The sequence below is a fragment of the Saimiri boliviensis genome, chromosome 14, assembly GCF_048565385.1.
Source record: "Saimiri boliviensis isolate mSaiBol1 chromosome 14, mSaiBol1.pri, whole genome shotgun sequence".
NCBI classification, from domain to species: domain Eukaryota; kingdom Metazoa; phylum Chordata; class Mammalia; order Primates; family Cebidae; genus Saimiri; species Saimiri boliviensis.
Window position 1 is genome coordinate 738,665 of NC_133462.1, and position 19,322 is coordinate 757,986.

Genomic DNA, 19,322 nt, shown 5'->3' on the forward strand with positions numbered 1-19,322 from the left:
CTTTAACGTCTTTGTACTCTTACTTTACCAATTTTTTTGTTCCAAGTTTGTATTTCCTCCGAGTTCTTAAAAATGGAAAGAATGCCCACTTTGTAGAAACCATTTTATATTATCTAAGTTCTAGGATAGCCATGGGCTCCACTTAATTATTGCGGAACTTTGTGCTCAGCGTCCTCTACTCACTACCCATGGAGAGTTACCTATTTACACACTTCACAGATACTCTTCTAGCTTCTTATGTTATTTTCAGTGGGTAACTTTATTCACCCACATTAATAACTAATTTCCTCACTCCAAGCTGTTTTCCAGAGATAACCTTCAGTCCCCTTGCAGATAGTTTGACTGCACTTTTTGCTGAAATGGTAGTTTCTTCCCAACAAGAAGGTGAGGTCATGGAATCCAAAATCTATCCCAGAGCTCAGATGCCCTCTTTTTCCACCTGCAAGAATGTGGTAAGTGCAGCTACCATCCTGGCAACAAATGTGAATTTTGTAGCCACTATTCCCAACTAACTATCACCGTCAGAAAAAAGAATACTGCTCTGGGATGGAAACACAAAAGTTGATTAAAATAAACAGATGGAACAATATTCTGAGGGGCCCAGAAGCAGACTGCTACGTTTCTTTGTTTGTTTGTTTGTTTGTTTTTGAGGCGGAGTTTCACTCTTGTTACCCAGGCTGGAGTGCAATGGCGCGATCTCGGCTCACTGCAACCTCTGCCTCCCGGGTTCAGGCAATTCTCCTGCCTCAGCCTCCTGAGTAGCTGGGATTACAGGCACGTGCCACCATGCCCAGCTAATTTTTTTTGTATTTTTAGTAGAGACGGGGTTTCACCATGTTCACCAGGATGGTCTCGATCTCTGGACCTCGTGATCCACCCGCCTTGGCCTCCCAAAGTGCTGGGATTACAGGCTTGATCCCCCGCGCCCGGCCCTTTGTTTGTTTTTTAACCAGACACGCTCTGTCACACAGGCTGGAGTGCAGTGGTACAATCTTGGCTTACTGCAACCTCCATCTCCTGCGCTCAAGCAGTCTTCCACCTCAGCCTCCCAAGTAGCTAGGACTACAGGCACGTGTTACCACACCAGGCGAATTTTTTGTTTCTGTTTTGTTATTGTTCTTGAGACGGCGTCTCACTCTTTCACTCAAGCTGAAGTTTGTCGCGCCATCTTGGCTTACTTCAACCTCCACCTTCTAGGTTCAAGCGATTCTCCTGCCTCAGCCTCCCAAGTAGCTGGGACTACAGGCACAAACCACCACGCCTGGCTAATTTTTGTATTTTTATAGTACACATGGGGTTTTACCATATTGGCCTGGCTGGTCTCAAACTCCTGACCTTGTTATCTGCCTGCCTCGGCTTCCCAAAGTGCTGGGATTACAGGTGTGAGCCACTGCACTTGGCCAATTTTTTGTATTTTTTGTAGCGATAGGGTTTTACCACGTTGTCCAGGCTAGTCTCAAATTCCTGGGCTCAAGTGATCCGCCCACCTTGGCCCCACAAAGTGCTGGAATTATAGGCATCAGCCACCATGCAGACCCACAAGTAACTTACTTTTACTAATGTCTACTTGTAAGTGAATAATTCTCTTCGGCTTATATTTCTCTTTAGACTGTTAGGTAGACATGATCTATAAAGAAGGAGTTTTTCCCTAATCTACCTGTTTACCCTAAATTACAGATTGTACATTAGTCATTAGTAGGACAAAGTGCTTGATAGCTTCACTCTAACAGTTTTCAAAATAACGAGTTCTATCACTAGTCCTTCAAAAATTGCTTTTTAGGGCCGGGCGCGGTGGCTCAAGCCTGTAATCCTAGCACTTTGGGAGGCCGAGGCGGGTGGATCACGAGGTCGAGAGATGAAGACCATCCTGGTGAACATGGTGAAACCCCGTCTCTACTAAAAATACAAAACATTAGCTGGGCATGGTGGCGCGTGCCTGTAATCCCAGCTACTCAGGAGGCTGAAGCAGGAGAATTGCTTGAACCCAGGAGGCGGAGGTTGCGGTGGGCTGAGATCGTGCCATTGCACTCCAGCTGGGTAACAAGAGTGAAACTCAGTGTCAAAATAAATAAATAAATAAGTAAATAAATAAATAAATTGCTTTTTAGGTCAGGAGCGGTGGCTTAAGCGTGTAATCCTAGCACTTTGGGAGGCCAAGTGGATGGATCACTTGAGGTCAGGAGTTCCAGACCAGCCTGGCCAACATGGTGAAACTCCATCTCTACTAAAAAAACAAAAATTAGGTGGGCATGTGGCACACACCTGTAATCCCAGCCCTTTGGGAGGCTGAGTTGGGTAGATTACAAGGTCAGGAGTTTGAGACCAGCTTGACCAACATGTTGAAACCCCGTATCTACTAAAAATAACAAAAATTAGGTGTGGTGGCATGCACCTGTAATTCAAGCTGCTCAGGAAGCTGAGGCAGAATAATTGTTTGAACCCGGGAGGCAGAGATTGCACCACTGTACTCCAGTCTGGTGACAAAGTGAGACTCCCGTGACAAAAAAAAAAAAAAAAAAAGTCCTGTAAGCCATTTACAGTTTACTCAGTTTCTCACTTAGTAAAAATATATTTCACAGCCATGTTGAAAATTTCCTGCTGAGATATCATATCATCGCCGTTAAAAGAATTGTGGATTTGTTTAATGAGAAATTGCATTTAGAAACCACAGTCTGTACCTAAGGAATGTACATTGCTAATGTGATGATATGGTCTGGACACTTGAGGAAAACAGTGTAGAAATTATGTGAATTCTAAAACAATATATCTTCAGCAAATAGTGATTATAATACATATATTTAGGTTACTGGGCCTTTTTTTTTTTTTTTTTAAGATGGAGACTCACTCTTTGGCCCAGGCTTTAGTGCAGTGGCGTGATTTCCGCTCACTGCAGGTCCACCTCCTGGGTTCACATGATTCTCCTTTCTTGGCTTCCTGAGTAGCTGGGATTACAGGTGCTCACCACCATGCCCAGCTAATTATTTTTAGTAGAGATGGGGTTTCACCATGTTGGTCAGGCTGGTCTTGAACGTCTGACCTCAGGTCATCCACCTCGGGCTCCCAAAGAGCTGGGATTACAAGCATAAGCCACCATGCCCAGCCATTTTTTTTTTTTTTTTTTTTTTTTGAGACAGAGTCTTGCTCTTTGACCAGGCTGGAGTGCAGTGGCACAATCTTGGCTCACTACAACCTCCACCTTCCAGATTCAAGTGATTCCCCTGCCTCAGCCTCCTGAGTAACTGGGACTACAGGCATGCTCCACCACGCCCTGATAATTTTTTGTATTTTAATGGAGATGGGGTTTCACCATGTTGGCCAGGAGGGTCTCCATTTCCTGACCTCATGACCACCTGCCTCAGCCTCCAAAAGTGCTAAGATTTCAGGTGTGAGCCACTGCATCTGGCTGCCTTTTAATTCTTTGACTTTATATATACATTTTTTGTTTTTTTCGAGATGGAATTTCACTCTTACTGCCCAGGCTGGAGTGCAATGGCACAGTGTCAGCTGACTGCAACGTCTGCCTCCTGGGTTCCAGTGATTCTCCTGCCTCAGCCTCCTGAGTAAGTGAAGTAAACATGCCTACCACCACACCTTGCTCATTTTTGTATTTTTAGTAGAAACAGGGTTTCACCATGTTGGCCAGGTTGGTCTCAAACTCTTTACTCATAACTCCTAAGGTGATCCACCTGCCTTGGCCTCCCGAAGTGCTAGGCCCATGCCTCATACAGGCATGAGCCACCGTGCCTACCCTTTCCATTCATTTTTTTTTTTTTTTTGAGACGGAGTTTTGCTCTCGTTACCCAGGCTGGAGTGCAATGGCACGATCTCAGCTCACCGCAACCTCCGCCTCCTGGGTTCAGGCAATTCTCCTGCCTCAGCCTCCTGAGTAGCTGGGATTACAGGCATGCGCCACCACGCCCAGCTAATTTTTTGTATTTTTAGTAGAGACGGGGTTTCACCATGTTGACCAGGATGGTCTCGATCTCTTGACCTCGTGATCCACCCGCCTCGGCCTCCCAAAGTGCTGGGATTACAGGGTTGAGCCACCACACCCGGCCTCCATTCATTTTTTAAAAGTAGAAATGGCGCCAGGCGCAATGGCTCACGCCTGTAATCCCAGCACTTTGGGAGGCCGAGGCGGGTGGATCACGAGGTCAAGAGATTGAGACCATTCTGGTCAACATGATGAAACCCTGTCTCTACTAAAAATACAAAAATTAGCTGGGCATGGTGGCACGTGCCTGTAGTCCCAGCTACTCAGGAGGCTGAGGCAGGAGAATTGCCTGAACCCAGGAGTCGGAGGTTGCGGTGAGCCGAGATCGCCCCATTGCACTCCAGCCTGGGTAACAAGAGCCAAACTCCGTCTCAAAAAAAAAAAAAAAAAAAAAATACAACGTACTCACAATAATGACAGGCCGGGACTTCCGGCGTCCTCTGGTGGCTGCCATGTTCGTTGGTAACTCTGTTACCCCTCAGCGCGGTAGAGCCACTTAGGGATCGGGAGGAAAATGTTTCCGTGTGCGCGCGGAGCGACAGGCCGGGACTTCTGGCGTCCTCTGGGGGCGGCCATGTTGGTTGGTAAGTCCGTTATCCCTGAGCGCGGCAGAGCCATTCAGAGCTCGGGAGGAAGGTGTTTCCGTATGCGCGTGGAGCGATAGGCCGTGACTTGCGGCGTCTCTGGGGGCGGCCATGTTGGTTGGTAAGGCCGTTACCCCTCGGCGCGGCAGAGCCAATTAGGGCTCGGGAGGAAGGTGTTTCCGTGTGCGAGCGGAGGGACAGGCCGGGACTTCCGGCGTCCTCTGGTGGCGGCCATGTTGGCTGGTAACTCCGTTACCCTGCAGCGCAAACAGGCCGGGACTTCCGGCTTCCGCTGGCGACGGCCATGTTCGTTGGTCACTCCGTTACCCCTTGGCGCGGCAGAGCCAATCAGGGCTCGGGAGGAAGGTGTTTCCGTATGCGCGGGGAGCGACAGGCCGGGACTTCCGGCGTCACTGGGGGCGGCCATGTGCGTTGGTAACTCCGTTACCCCTTGGCGCGGCAGAGCCAATCAGGGCTCGGGAGGAAGGTGTTTTCGTGTGCGCGCGCAGCGACAGACCGGGACTTCTGGCGTCTTCTGGGGACGGCCGTGTTGATTGGTGATCAGCGCGCTTCCCAGTGAGGGTTCCCTGAGCGCCGGGCGGGACCGCGGTGTCTGAGCTCAGACGTGGAGCGGAATCGTCCTCGCGGCACGGAGGCGGCTCTGCAGCCCCGCGACGGCGCCCGCTGCCCCCGGGTGTCCGATGGCGGCGGCGGCGCCGAGGCTTCCGGCTCAGGTAATCGTGGCGCCTTCTGTACCTCAGGTCACCTCATCGTCACCGAGGCCCTCACGCAGCGAGGAGCCGCTCCTGCTCATGGTGTGTAGCGGCTCCCGGCGTAGGGATAGCGAGGCGTTCGCGGGGCGGGGGTCCCCGTGGAACGTCCAGTGCGCTCGCCCTGCCGTCTGCGTAGACGGCCGGTTTATGAAGACCGAGTAACCGCGGTGGAGAACGTCATTCCCGCGGAGCCGGCGGTGGGGACACCGGAGCTGTGTTATTCTGTAAATTGGTCTCCCCGAGCATTCCGGGATCTGAGTTTTCAAAATTAATTTTTCGGACAGTGGCTTGCGAAGTGGGGCGTGTTGACTGGTCAGTGGAGGTGGATCCACAGGGGGTCGAAGTGAGTTTTTCTTACTGTTTTCTGTTCTGGGTGGGATGGCAGAACGGATTGACCCAGATTACCGGTCTGGGTGGTGTCTGCTGACCCGCCCCGTGCAAAGTCTGCAAAATACCTCCAGCACTGAGGTTAAGTTTTGCAGTAGCAATATGATCTTCAGGATCAACTTGGGGCAGTTCAGACTGTTGGAGCCAGAGGCCGCATGACCCCTAAACCGTAATTTCTAGTCTTGTAGCTGATTTCTTAGTCCTGCAATAGTAGGCTGGTCCCGAGGCAAGAAGGAGGTCTTTTGAGGAAAAGGCTATTATTATCAATTTTGTTTCAGAGTCAAACTATGAATTGAATTCCTTCCCAAAGTATATTCAGCCTGTGCCCAGGAATGAACAAGGACAGCTTAAATGTTAGAAGCAAGATGGAGTCGGTAAGGTCTGATTTCTTTCACTGTCATCATTTCCTCAGTTATTTGTAGCTTTGCTAAGGCGGTTTCACTTGCATCTGACACCCGTGGGATGCGGTGGGGAGAGAGACAGGCACAGGGAGGGTCGCAGGCAATGGCTAGGAGATGGACAGAACCGGGAGTATGGAACGGGGTCCACAGGTGCCTGTTGAGAACAAAGTGTGAGGCGGAGCTCCTCCTGCAAGAGCAAGCAGGCTGAGGGCTGCGCATTGATTGTGAGGATGCTAGAAGCCATGGAGAGTTTTGAAGAAAGGGGGGACATGATACAAATCCAGGCTTTTAAGGTTTCCCAAAGGGCATGAGAACTTTGGGGTCTTGGGAGATTGAATGCTTTTTCTTTTTTTTTGAGACGGAGTTTCGCTCTTGTTGCCCAGGCTGGAGTGCAATGGCGCGATCTCGGCTCACCGCAACCTCCGCCTCCTGGGTTCAGGCAATTCTCCTTCCTCAGCCTCCTGAGTAGCTGGGATTACAGGCACGCACCACCATGCCCAGCTAATTTTTTGTATTTTTGGTAGAGACTGGGTTTCACCATGTTGACCAGGATGGTCTCGATCTCTTGACCTCGTGATCCACCCGCCTCGGCCTCCCAAAGTGCTGGGATTACAGGCTTGAGCCACCGCGCCCGGCCGGTTGAATGCTTTTTATAGATGACGGACCTGGTAGAGATGACATTTTGCACTGAGACAAGCAGGTCAGACAAGGAGCCTGAGGGTCACCTGGACCCAGGGACAAGAAAGGGTTCCAGGAGGCCTGAGCTTATCAAATCCTGTAATGTTTTTGCAATGTCTGTCCTTCCCCTCAGGCATTCTTGGGTTCAGAAGCACTTAGGGGAACCTACATTGGGAAGTGGAGGGTGTTCCATTCCCTCATTGGTCCTGACCCCCTCCACGGGTTGTCTAGCTTGTGGTATCCTGGGACTCTTAAGTGTCATGTTTTCAGTCCTTTGATATGAGGACCCTGTAGAACTTGTAAACTCACCATACTAAGTCCATGGCAGGTTTTATGGAGATACTCCCATTTCTGTCAACCAATATAGACACACTTGGAAGATTAACTGCAGAGTTGCTACCAGGTTGTGCAATGCTTAGAGATAAAAGTGATCAAAGGTAGGAGTTGATGTTACCACAGTTCTATCTGGCTACAGGCTTCATCTGGTTTGACCTTGCTGCACAGATTGTGGGTTGAGGGAAGAGGAAGAAAGGTCAGAGATAAGGCTCCTGCCATAATCCAGGTGAGGGTCAATGGGTCAAATATGTGGCAAATCACATGGGTCTGGATTCAAGATTCACTTTTTGTAAAGAGACAGCTAGGTTTTCTTTTTTTCTTTTTCTTTTTTTTTTTTTCCCCAATCAACGCATATTTGCCAAATTTTTTTTTTTTTTTTTTTTTTTTTTTGAGACGGAGTTTCGCTCTTGTTACCCAGGCTGGAATGCAATGGTGCAATCTTGGCTCACGGCAACCTCTGCCTCCTGGGTTCAAGCAATTCTCCTGCCTCAGCCTCCCGAGTAGCTGGGACTTCAGGTGCATGCCACCATGCCCAGCTAATTTTTGTATTTTTAGTAGAGACGGGGTTTCACCATGTTGACCAGGATGGTCTTGATCTCTTGATTTTATGATCCACCTGCCTTGACTTCCCAAAGTGCTGGTATTATAGGCATGAGCCACGGCGCCCAGCTGGTGAGTTTCCTTCTTGTCACCCAGGCTGGAGTGCAATGATTTGATCTCGGCTAGCTGCAACCTCTGCCTCCTGGGTTTAAGTGCTTCTCCTGTCTCAGCCTTCCCAGTAGCTGAGATACAGGTTCCACCACACCCAGCTAATTTTTGTATTTTTAGTAGAGATGTGGATTCTCCATGTTGGTTCGGCCGATCTTCAACTCCTGACCCCAGGTGATCCACCCGCCTTGGCCACCCAAAGTGCTGAGATTGCAGGCATGAGCCACTGTGCCCAGCTGACAGTAGGTTTTCTAATTTGTGTAATAAAGGCCTGAAAGAGAAATCGGGCATGAGGCAGGGTTTTTTATCTTAGCAACTGTAGCCATGGATGCTGTGTCAGCTGAGATGAAATCGATATTGACATAATACTGTGGATATCAAGACAGTTGTTTTGGCCATATGAAGAGTCAGAGACCAGTAAGTGACTGCTGCAAATGGATAACTAGACTTACAAGATGGGGTATCTGGGAAGTTATTTCTACTGGAGACATCCAATGTGTGAATGCTAGTGGGTAAATACGGTAAGTTAGCTATGGATCACATTTAGTAGGAGGGCATGCTTCAGATTATGGTGGTAAATCTTTTTTTTTTTTTTTTGAGACAGAGTTTTGCTCTTGTTACTCAGCCTGGGGTGCAGTGGCATGATCTCCACTCATTGCAGCCTTCACCTCTCAGGTTCAAGCGATTCTCCTGCCTCAGCCTCCTGAGTAGCTGGGATTACAGGCATGAGCCGCCACGACCGGCTGCTTTTGTATTTTTAGTAGGGATAGGGTTTCTCTGTGTTGGTCAGACTGGTCTTGAACTCCCGACCTCAGGTGATCCGCTCGCCTAAGCCGCCCAAAGCGCTGGAATTACCGACGTAAGCCATCACGCCCAGCTTATAGTGGTAAATCTTTTCAGGGGCCAGGAAGGTGTGATTACATGCTGAGGAGTGGGTCTCTTACTTACACCCCTGAGTATTGTTACTGGGCTTCCTAAACACCTAAGAGGGTTTAGGAAGAGGTCACCTAAGTGACCATCATCACCGGAGCTGTCAGACACTAGAGGTTGGCAGGGGACATAGACATCCAAGAAGAGGATAGACAAGAGATAGATTCATGCAGAAGCACAGAGTAATTCAGGAAAGATGATACTTAGGCCTGAATTGGTGCCAAAGTTATAAACTTTTTTTTTTTTTAATTAAGATGGGGTTTTCACAGTGTTGGTCAGGCTGGTCTTGAACTCCCAACCTCAGGTGATCCGCCCACCTTGGCCCCCGGAGTGCTTGGATTACAGGCGTGAGCCACTATGCCCAGCCAGTTGTAACTGTTTACCACTGTTTGGACCCACAATCGTTTTGGGAGTGCCTGGAGAGTTTCATTAAGCCTAGTTCGTATGGGCAGGGAAAAATATGCTCCTGTGTGATGGTAGGTTTGGTTTTGTTCACAAATGCAGGGGCTTTGCTTTAAATGGCTTTGGGTGGACAGGGGAGGGCTGCTACAGCTGGGGTGTCAGCTGGTGCAGCACAGAATCGGAACAGGGTCATGGATATCTGAAGCCACTCATGGTTCTATGTGGCTATGGTGTCATTTAGGTAGACGCTTACGGGATGATTTGGGACTACCATGCTATGAAATCCATGGAAATTCTGTATTAATACTGAATTCTATTTGTATTTGTCAAGCATACTCTGGATGCTTTTTTTTTTTTTTGAGACGGAGTTTCGCTCTTGTTACCCAGGCTGGAGTTCAATGGCGCGATCTCGGCTCACCGCAACCTCCGCCTCCTGGGTTCAGGCAATTCTCCTGCCTCAGCCTCCTGAGTAGCTGGGATTACAGGCACGCGCCACCATGCCCAGCTGATTTTTTGTATTTTTAGTAGAGACGGGGTTTCACCATGTCGACCAGGATGGTCTCGAACTCTCGACCTTGTGATCCATCCGCCTCGGCCTCCCAAAGTGCTGGGATTACAGGCTTGAGTCACCGCGCCCGGCAACACTCTGGATGCTTATTCACATTTTGGTGTAAGATCAGAACTGAAGGCCCAATATGATATGTTACTTTGACATCTTTTGATAGTGGGACAACCTTAAAAGGTGTGATTGCAAACCTCATTCCCACTCTTCTCTCTAATTTATCCTAGCCTAGCAAACCTTTTGATCTAGGTGATGAGGCAGGGTTCCATGTTGTTATACGTTGTAGTGGGATTTAATTCCGTCCTTACAACCAGAGTTATGGAAACAAACCATTTGCATACTCCCAAGAGAATCATGGACCATTATACCCTCTTCATCTTACAAAGTAATTTTATTTGTGGGGGCTGGGCATGGTGACCATGCTTATAATCTCAGCATTGTGTGAGGCCAAGGCAGGTGGATCACTTGAAGTGAGGAGTTGAAGAGCAGCCTGGCCAACATGGTGAAACCTCGTCTCTACTAAAAAAAATACAAAAATTAGGACAGCTGTAGTCCTGGCGGCTACTTGAAAGGCTGAGGCACAAGAATCACTTGAAACTGGGAGGCAGAGGCTGCAGTGAGCCAAGGTCATGCCACTGCACTCCAGCCTGGGTGACAGAGCTAAACTATGTTTCATTAAAGAAAACAAAAAACAAACTTTTATTTGTGGGGATTCCAGAGAGTGGCTGATGGTGGAGGAAACTCAGGTGGGGGTGGCCATGGGCATGTGTCTGTGCAGTATAAAGGATGATGTATATTTAGAGAGTGAATTTGTCTGATGGACCCAGGCAGCTGCCCTGGGCTTTACATGAGCTTGGATATTGCTATTCGAAAGGGAGTGGACCTTTTTATGTCAGGACCACAGCCTCGATACCTATTTGTCCACCTAATTCTGTTTTCTTTTTCTTTTTTTTTTTTTTTTTGAGATAGAGTCTCACTCTGTCGCCAGGCTGAAATGCACTGATGTGATATTGGCTCACTGCAACCTCCACCTCCCAGGTTCAAGCGATTCTCCTGCCTCAGCCTCTTGAGTAACTGGGACTGCAGGCATGCACCACCATACCCAGCTAATTTTTAAAGTATTTTTAGTAGAGATGGGATTTCACCAGGTTGGTCAGGATGGTCTGGATCTCTTGACCTTGTGATCAGCCCACCTTGGTCTCCCAAAGTGCTGAATAACAGGCGTGAGCCACTGACCCCAGCCTTGTCTACCTACTTCATATTGCTGGTGGCTATACCAGTTGACCATTGCGCCCATGAACAGAAAAAGGCACCAGTAGACGTGGTTTCAGCATTATGTTGTGGACCCTGGGAGTAAGATGGGCAAGGGTGGATGTGTGGGAGAGGTGGATTGTGGTACCTCAGTATAGGGGTTGTTTGTTGTTTCATTTGTCACTATCATAGCAGGGCACTGTGACCTTTGAAGATGTGGCTGTGAACTTTTCCAAGGAGGAATGGTGTCTCCTTAGTGAGGCTCAGAGATGCTTGTACCGTGATGTGATGCTAGAGAACCTGGCACTTATATCCTCCCTGGGTAAGTTGCTCACACTGACCTTTGTGACCTGAGATAGTGTTTCATTTCGCTGGTTTTCATTGACAAGACTGTGTTTCTCACTTAAGGGGCCTGGGTACGGGTTCCTTTTGTACTTCTCTGTGTAAGTTATGTGGCTGGTAGGACTCAGGTGTGTGCGTATTGCCTTTTCCTTTCCTTAAGCAGCTCCGACACGTGCTTTGCTGTAGGCTCCCAGAGAGAGTCAGAGTCTGGAGTCTTATAGCCACCTTAATGTATCCACTCTGCTTGCTCTCTGGCTTTTAGGTGACTGTCCAAATCTGTGGCTCTTGTGTGCCTAGGTTCTATTAATACTTCCTTCTTGTAGGTGATAATTCTTCATGCTTCCCTGTGCCAACAACTGCCTTCATTGACATTGTCACTACCTACATAGACCATAGACTTGCTTGGGAATTCTCCTGTAATACTTAGTTTTACTGTCCTGTGGGCTGTCAGGTGCTTAGTTGTCCTGAGCTAGTGTTTACTGTTCATCTCTGCTGCCCTTCCCTTTGTACTTACATCATCAGTCAGTCCCATGTATTTGGTCATCTTGGGGATGGGATGGAGAGTCCTCGCTGTTTCACAAGATGTGTTTCAATTCAGGCTGATCATGATAGGCGCAGAGGGAGCCTGTCCCTCAAAAGTGCCATGCCGGGGGAGGGCATGACTTCGGGGGTCTACTGAAATCATACCAGAAACCATTTATATTTGCTGAGTATTTTCATGGCAATATGAGTAGGCACACAGTATCTTTTTGTCTCCTTTGTTGAGAGTTTCACACTTGTCAGTTCTGTACCTTTTTACGTCTACTGTGATAATCACCCGAGGACTAATACTCACATCTCTGGACTCCACCTCACACCCATTGTTCTTGTGCTTTTATCTGCAGTTGTCTCTGATACTGGTGTATCGATTATTATTATTATTTTTTTGAAGTGGGGTCTCGCTCTGTAGCCCGGGCTGGAGTACAGTGGCACAATCTCGGCTTTACTACAGCCTCCGCCTCCTCGGTCTCGGTTCAAGCAATTCTCCTACCCGCCTCCCAAGTAGCTGGGATTACAGGCACGAGCCACCATCCCCAGCTAATTTTTGTATTTTTTTTAAAATAGGGACGGGGTTTCCCCAGGTTGGCCAGTCTGGTCTAGAACTCCTGACCTTGTGATCTGCCTGCCTCGGCCTCCCAGAGTGCTGGGATTACAGGCGTGAGCCACCGTGCCCCGCCTGGTGTATTGATTATTATTAGGAAGTGTATGCTTATTGTTAAGCCATCCATGACCTCCCCCTGCTGTGTGTACTCATGTTTTCTTGGACTTAGACATACACTGCTATATAGCACTCACATGTCATCAGGAGATAAGGTCCTGTACACAACTTCATTTTAGAGGAAAGAGCTCTAGACCCTGCCACTACTCCCTGTGTTGCGTGTATGTTTGTGCTCTTTATCTCATGAGGCCTCCTGCATTCTCTGATCTTTATAGTCCAGTAATGCTAAGCAGCAGACCCATCTTTTTTTTTTTTTTTTTTCTTTTTTTTGAAGTGGAGTCTCGCTCTGTTGCCCAGGCTGGAGTACAGTGTCCTGATCTCCACTCACTGCAAAGTCCTTCTCCTGGCTTCAAGTGATATTCCTGCCTCAGCCTCCCGAATAGCTTTGATTCTTGGCGCCCACCACCACGTCCAGATAATTTTTGTGTTTTTAGTAGAGATGGGGTTTTGCCACGTTGGCCAGGCTGATTTTGAACTCGTGATCTACCCACCTAGGCCTCCCAAAGTGCTAGGATTACAGGCGTGAGCCACTGTGTCCGGCCTTTTTTTTTTCTTTCTTTCTTTTTTTTTTGACAGATTTTGACTCTTGTGTCCAGGCTGGAGTGCAATGGCGTGTTCTTGGCTCACTGCAAACTCCACTTCCTGGCTTCAAGTGATTCTTCTGCCTCAGCCTTCCAGGTAGCTGGGATTACAAGTTCCCGCCACCATGCCCTGCTAATTTTTGTATTTTTAGTAAAGTCGGGAATTTACCATGTTGTTGGTCAGGCTGGTCTCAAACTTCTGACCTCAGGTAATCCACCCGCCTCAGTCTCCCAAAGTGCTGTAATTACACGCATGAGCCACTGTGCCCAACCTGCAGCCTAATCTTTAACCTGAAGCCAGTGTTCTATTTCTGCAAATATTTCTATAGATAATTAATTCCTTAATTTGTGATATATATTTGTGAGTGGGCAGTGCCTTCCCATCAGAGGTACTTTAAACTTGACCAGGATTTCCTTGCTTTCAGGTTGTTGGTGTGGATTAAAAGATGAGGCAGCACTGTCTAAGCAGAGCATTACTGTACAAACAGAGTCTCAGGACAGAACTCCTAGGGCTGTTTCTCCTAAGAAGGCTCACTCCTGTGACATGGGTGGCCTCATCGTGGGGGACGTTTTTCACTGTGCCGACCACCAGGAAACTCATCGCAAGCAGAAACTGAACAGGAGTAGGGCATGTGGGCAAAACTTGGATAACACTGCAAACCTTCATCAGCAGCAGAAGCAGCATATTGGAGAGAAATTCTGTAGGAGGAGTGTCGGAGAAGCATCGTTTGTAAAGAAATCTAAATTCATGGTGTCACAGGAGTCATTTATCTCCTGTTACTTTGGGAAGGACGTTCTCCCCAGTTCAGGATCATGCCAGGAAGAAGCCACTTACCCTGTAAAGAAGACAAACAGTGAAACTAAGCATGGCTCACGCTTTCAGGAGGGAAAAACTAACTACAGGTGTGGAGAACGCACAAAAGTCTTCAGCACCAAACACTCACTTATTCCATACCAGAAACTTTTCACTAGAGACGGATGTTATACGTGCAGTGATTGTGGGAAATCCTTTAGCAAATATGACAGCTTCAGTAATCATCAGCGAGTTCACACAGGAAAAGGACCTTATGAGTGTGGAGAATGTGGGAAATCTTTTAGTCAAAAGGGCCACCTCACCCAACATCAGCGATTTCACACTGGAGACACAACTTATCACTGTGGGGAGTGTGGGAAATCTTTTAGTCGGAAGCGCAACCTTAGGCAACATCAGCGTGTTCACACTGGTAAAAAGCCTTATGAGTGTGAAGAATGTGGGAAATCTTTTGGTCGAAAGGGCAACCTCATTCAACATCAGCGAGGTCACACGGGAGAAAGGCCTTATGGGTGCAGGGAATGTGGGAAATCATTTCGGTACAGATCCCACCTCACTGAACACCAGAGACTTCACACTGGGGAAAGACCTTACAGTTGCAGGGAATGTGGGAAATTATTTAACAGAAAGAGTCATCTTCTTGTTCACGAGAGAGTTCACACAGGAGAAAGGCCATATGAGTGTGACGTATGTGGGAAATTATTTGGCAATAAGAGCTGCATGACTATACATCGGAGAGTTCACACTGGAGAAAGGCCATATGAATGCAGTGAATGTGGGAAATCATTTCCTAACAACTCTGCGCTTCATTGTCATAAAAGAGTTCACACTGGAGAAAAGCCTTATAAGTGCAGTGAATGTGGAAAATCCTTTACTGAAAGTTCCAGTCTCACTAAACACAGGAGAGTTCACACTGGAGAAAGGCCTTATGAATGCACCAAATGTGGAAAGACATTTCATCGAAGCTCTGCCCTTCTTCAACATGAGAGAGTTCACACAGGAGAAACACCTTATGAGTGAGTCAGTGTGGGAAATCCTTTGCTGAAACCTCCGGTCTCATTAAACACAGGAGAGTTCATACTGGACATAGGCCTTAAGAGTGCTGTCAATGTGGAAAACATCAGAATGTCAGCTCTCCTTGGTCTTACGAGACTTCACGTTGAGGCAGTCTTGCTCTGTCACCAAGGCTAGAGTACAGTGGTGTGATCTTGGCTCATTGCAACCTCTGCCTCCTGGGTTCAAGTGATTCTCCTGCACCAGCCTTCTGAGTAGCTGGGATTATGGATACACACCACCATGCCTGGATAATTTTTGTATTTTTCGTGGAGACGGTGTTTTAGCATGTTGGCCAGGCTGATCTCTCTTTTTTTTTTTTTTTTTTTTTTTTGAGACGGAGTTTCGCTGTTGTTAGCCACGCTGGAGTGCAATGGCGCAATCTCGGCTCACCGCAACCTCCACCTCCAGGGTTCAGGCAATTCTCCTGCCTCAGCCTCCTGAGTAGCTGGGATTACAGGCACGCGCCACCATGCCCAGCTAATTTTTTGTATTTTTAGTAGAGACCGGGTTTCACCATGTTGACCGGGATGATCTCGATCTCTTGACCTCGTGATCCACCCGCCTCGGCCTCCCAAAGTGCTGGGATTACAGGCTTGAACCACCGCGCCCGGCGCCAGGCTGATTTCTTAACTCCTGACCTCTAGTGATCTACCTGCCTTGGCCTCCCAAAGTGCTGGGATTATGGGTATGAGCCTGTGCACCCAGCCTTAATTTTTCTTGTATTGCCTAGAATATGACATGCTCAACCAGACATGGCGGCTTTTGCTTGTAATTCCGATGCTTTGGGCGGACAAGGTGGATCACCTTGGAGTTACCGGCCTAGGCAGCATAGCCAGACCTCTTCTCTCCAAAAAAGAAAAAAGGATAACATGCTGTGAAAACGTACCTGTGTATCATTTATCTGTTGCAATGTATTTCAGTTGTTTCTTGTTTTTGTCTGTTGTAAATAAAATTACATTTGAATGTGGTGGTGCGTATAGGTATGTTTCACTATGTTAACATGGTGGTATGCAGTGCCTGAGTCACATGATAGGTCAATGTACAGGTTTTTTATTTGGAGACAGTGTCTCGATCTGTCACTAGGCTGGAGTGCAGTGCACGATCATGGCTCACTGCAACCAACATCAGGTGATCGACTCACCTCGGCCTCCCAAAGTGCGGGGATTACAGGCATGAGCCACTGCGCCTGGCCAGGTTTGTTTTTTAAAATGAATTTTGTCTATTTCTTATTTCATTAAGAAATTTCAAAACAATGAAATAAGAGCCGGGTGTGGTGGCTCACACCTGTAATCCCAGCAATTTCAGAGGCTGAGGCAGGCGGATCACGAGGTCAAGAGATTGAAACCATCCTGGCCAACATAGTGAAACCCCATCTCTACTAAAAAATACAAAAATTAGCTGGGCATGGTGGTACGCACCTGTAGTCCCAGCTACTCGGGAGTCTGAGGCAGGAGAATTGCTTGAACCCTGGAAGCAGAGGTTGCAGTGAGCCGAGATTGCGTCACTGCACTCCAGCCTGACGCCTGGAGGCAGAGCGAGACTCTGCCTCAAAAAAAAGAAGAAGAAGAAGAAGAAGAAAGGCTTAACGTTGGACCTCATTCATTCTTCAGTGACACCAGTTTGCTGTAAGGAATACTTATTTATTTATTTATTTTTTGCGATGGAGTGTTACTCTCTCTCCCATACTACAGTGAAGTTGCATGATCTCAGCTTACTGCAACCTTCACCTCCTGGGTTCAAGCTTTTCTGCCTCAGCCTTTCGAGTAGCTGGGACTACAGGTATGTGCCACTATACCTGGCTAATTTATTTATTTTAGTAGTGATGGTGTTTCACCATGTCGCCCAGACTGGTCTCTAGCTCCTGAGCTCAAGTGATCCACCCGCTTTGGCCTCGCAAAGTGCTGGGATTACAGGTGTGAGCCACTGTGCCTGGCTGAATACTTGTTTTTCAGTACCACAAGTGCTATGAGCTGGTTATCCACTTCATGTGGAATAAATGTCCCAAAGTGACAATATGTATACATTGCCAGGCAATTAAATAATTATTATGCCACCATAGCTTTGTTTCTATTTCATCTTTCTTTTTCTTTTTCTTTTTCTTTTTTTTTTTTTTTGAGATGGAGTTTCACCCTCGTTGCTATTCTGAAGTGCAATGGCATGATTTTGGCTCTCTGCAACCTCTACTTCTTGGGTTCAAGAAGTTCTCCTGCCTCTGCCTCCTGAGTAGCTGGGATTATAGGCATGTGCCACCACGCCTGGCTAATTTTGTATTTTTAGTAGAGATGGGGTTTCTCCATGTTGGTCAGTGTGGCCTTAACCTCCTGACCTCAGGTAATCTGCCCACCTTGGCTTCCCAAAGTGCTGGTATAACAGCATGAGCCACCACGCCTGGCTTCTATTTGACATCTTTCTAAGATTACCTATTTCTTTTCTTCCAAGTTTGTATTTCTCAGAGTTCTCCAGTATGGAAAGGATACACAGTTTGTATAAAGAATTTTATGTTATCCAAGTTCTAGGATAGCCATGGGCTCCAATTAATTATCTCAGAGCTTACCGTTCCTCTACTCACTACCCATTGAGATTTATATATACTGAGGCTTTTGTCTTCTAGCTACTTACGGCATTCTCAGTGGGTAACATCATTCATCCACATTATTAACTAATTTCCTCACTCCAAGATATTTTCCAGTGATAATCTCCAGGCCCTGTGCAGACACTGTCATTGCACTTTCTGCTGAAACAAGTGTTCCTTCCCAGCAAGAAGGTGAGATTGTGGAATCTAGAACGTTTTCTCAGGGTCACATGTCCCTTTCTCCACTTGCAGGGATGCCAACACTGCAGCCATGCTTTTGGCAGTAAATAATATTGTTAAGTAACCACTGTTTCCAGGTGAATGTCCCAATCAGAAGAAAATTATCTGGGACCACTGATACAGGGAGATGGGACATTTTGAGGGAGCTGGAGGCAGGGTGCACCTCAGTTTCCCTGAAGGCTGCCTAGAATCTGTTTCCTTTTATTCTGAATTATTTTTCTTCTCATGGCTGACCAAAAACATGGTGCCTCACAAAGTCCATTGTAAGAGCTTTATCTGGTTTTTTTTTGGTTGTTTTTTTTTTGTTTTTTTTGAGACGGAGTTTCATTCTTTGCCCAGGCTGGAGTACAATGGCAGGATCTTGGCTCACTTCAATCTCTGACTCCTGGGTTCAAGCAATTCTGCCTCAGCCTCCCGAGTAGCTGGGATTACAGATGTCTGCCACCACACCTCAATATATATATTTTTTAATGTTTAGTAGAGATGGCGTTTCACTATGTTGGCCAGGCTGATCGTGCACTCCTGACTTCAGGTGATCAGCTTACCTCAGTTTACCTCAGCTTCCCAAAATGCTGGGATTACAGCCATGAGCCACCATGCTCTGCCTTTTTTTTTTTTTTTTCAGACACAGTTTCACTGTCACCCAGGGCAGAGTGCAGCGGTGTGATCTCGGCTCACTGCACTCCACCTTCCAGGTTCAAGTGTTCTCCTGCGTCAGCCTCCCAAGTAGCTGAGATTACAGGTGGCTGCCATCACGCCCAACTAATTTTTGTTTTTTGAAAAGACATAGTTTCACTATGTTGGCCAGGTTGGTCTTGAACTCCTGACCTCAAGTGATCCACCCCCTCAGCCTCCCAAAGTGATGGAATTACAGACGTGAGCCACCACACCTAGCCTTCTAAAAATTTTTTCATAGAGGTTTTGCCATGTTGCTCAGGCTGGTCTTGAACTCCTGAGCTCAAGTGATCCTCCGGCGTCATCCTCCCAAAGTGCTGAAATTACTGGTAGGGACCACCATGCCTGGCCAGTATTTTCAGGAAATCAAAATCTCAATTTGAGGACAAAACCCAGGGTGATCATTTTAATCATGTTTTGCTCTGAATTCCACTTTTTCTTATATTTCTTTTTTGAGATGGAGTCTCGCTCTGTCTCCAGGCTGGTGTGCAGTGGTGCAATCTGGACTCACTGCAACCTCCACCTCCCGGGTTCTAGTGATTCTCCTGCCTGAGCCTCCTGAGTAGCTGGGATTATAGGCACCTGTCACCACGTCCAGCTAATTTTTATATTTTTAGTAGAGGTGGGATTTCACCATGTTGTCCAGGATCGTCTAAATCTCTTTTTTTTTTTGAGACGGAGTTTCACTCTTGTTACCCAAGCTGGAGTTCAATGGCGCGATCTCGGCTCACTGCAACCTCCGCCTCCTGGGTTCAAGCAATTCTCCTGCCTCAGCCTCCCG

General features: G+C 47.4%; 1 protein-coding gene across 2 annotated transcripts in view; it reads left to right on the forward strand.

The window, feature by feature from the left end:
- The window catches only part of LOC101051922 (uncharacterized), a 40,065-nt gene extending 24,044 nt beyond the window's left edge, over nt 1-16,021 (forward strand). The window contains exons 1-3 of one of the 2 annotated variants that reach the window (XM_010332335.2): nt 4,292-5,312; nt 11,199-11,328; nt 13,613-16,021. In XM_010332335.2, the coding sequence (XP_010330637.1) occupies nt 5,280-5,312; nt 11,199-11,328; nt 13,613-15,018 (1,569 nt within the window). In that variant the 5' untranslated portion in view covers nt 4,292-5,279 and the 3' untranslated portion in view covers nt 15,019-16,021. Of the gene's footprint in view, nt 1-4,291; nt 5,313-11,198; nt 11,329-13,612 lie in introns of those variants that run through there. The other variant, XM_074385802.1, reaches the window with a different exon arrangement.
- Nucleotides 16,022-19,322: the final 3,301 nt, after the last annotated feature.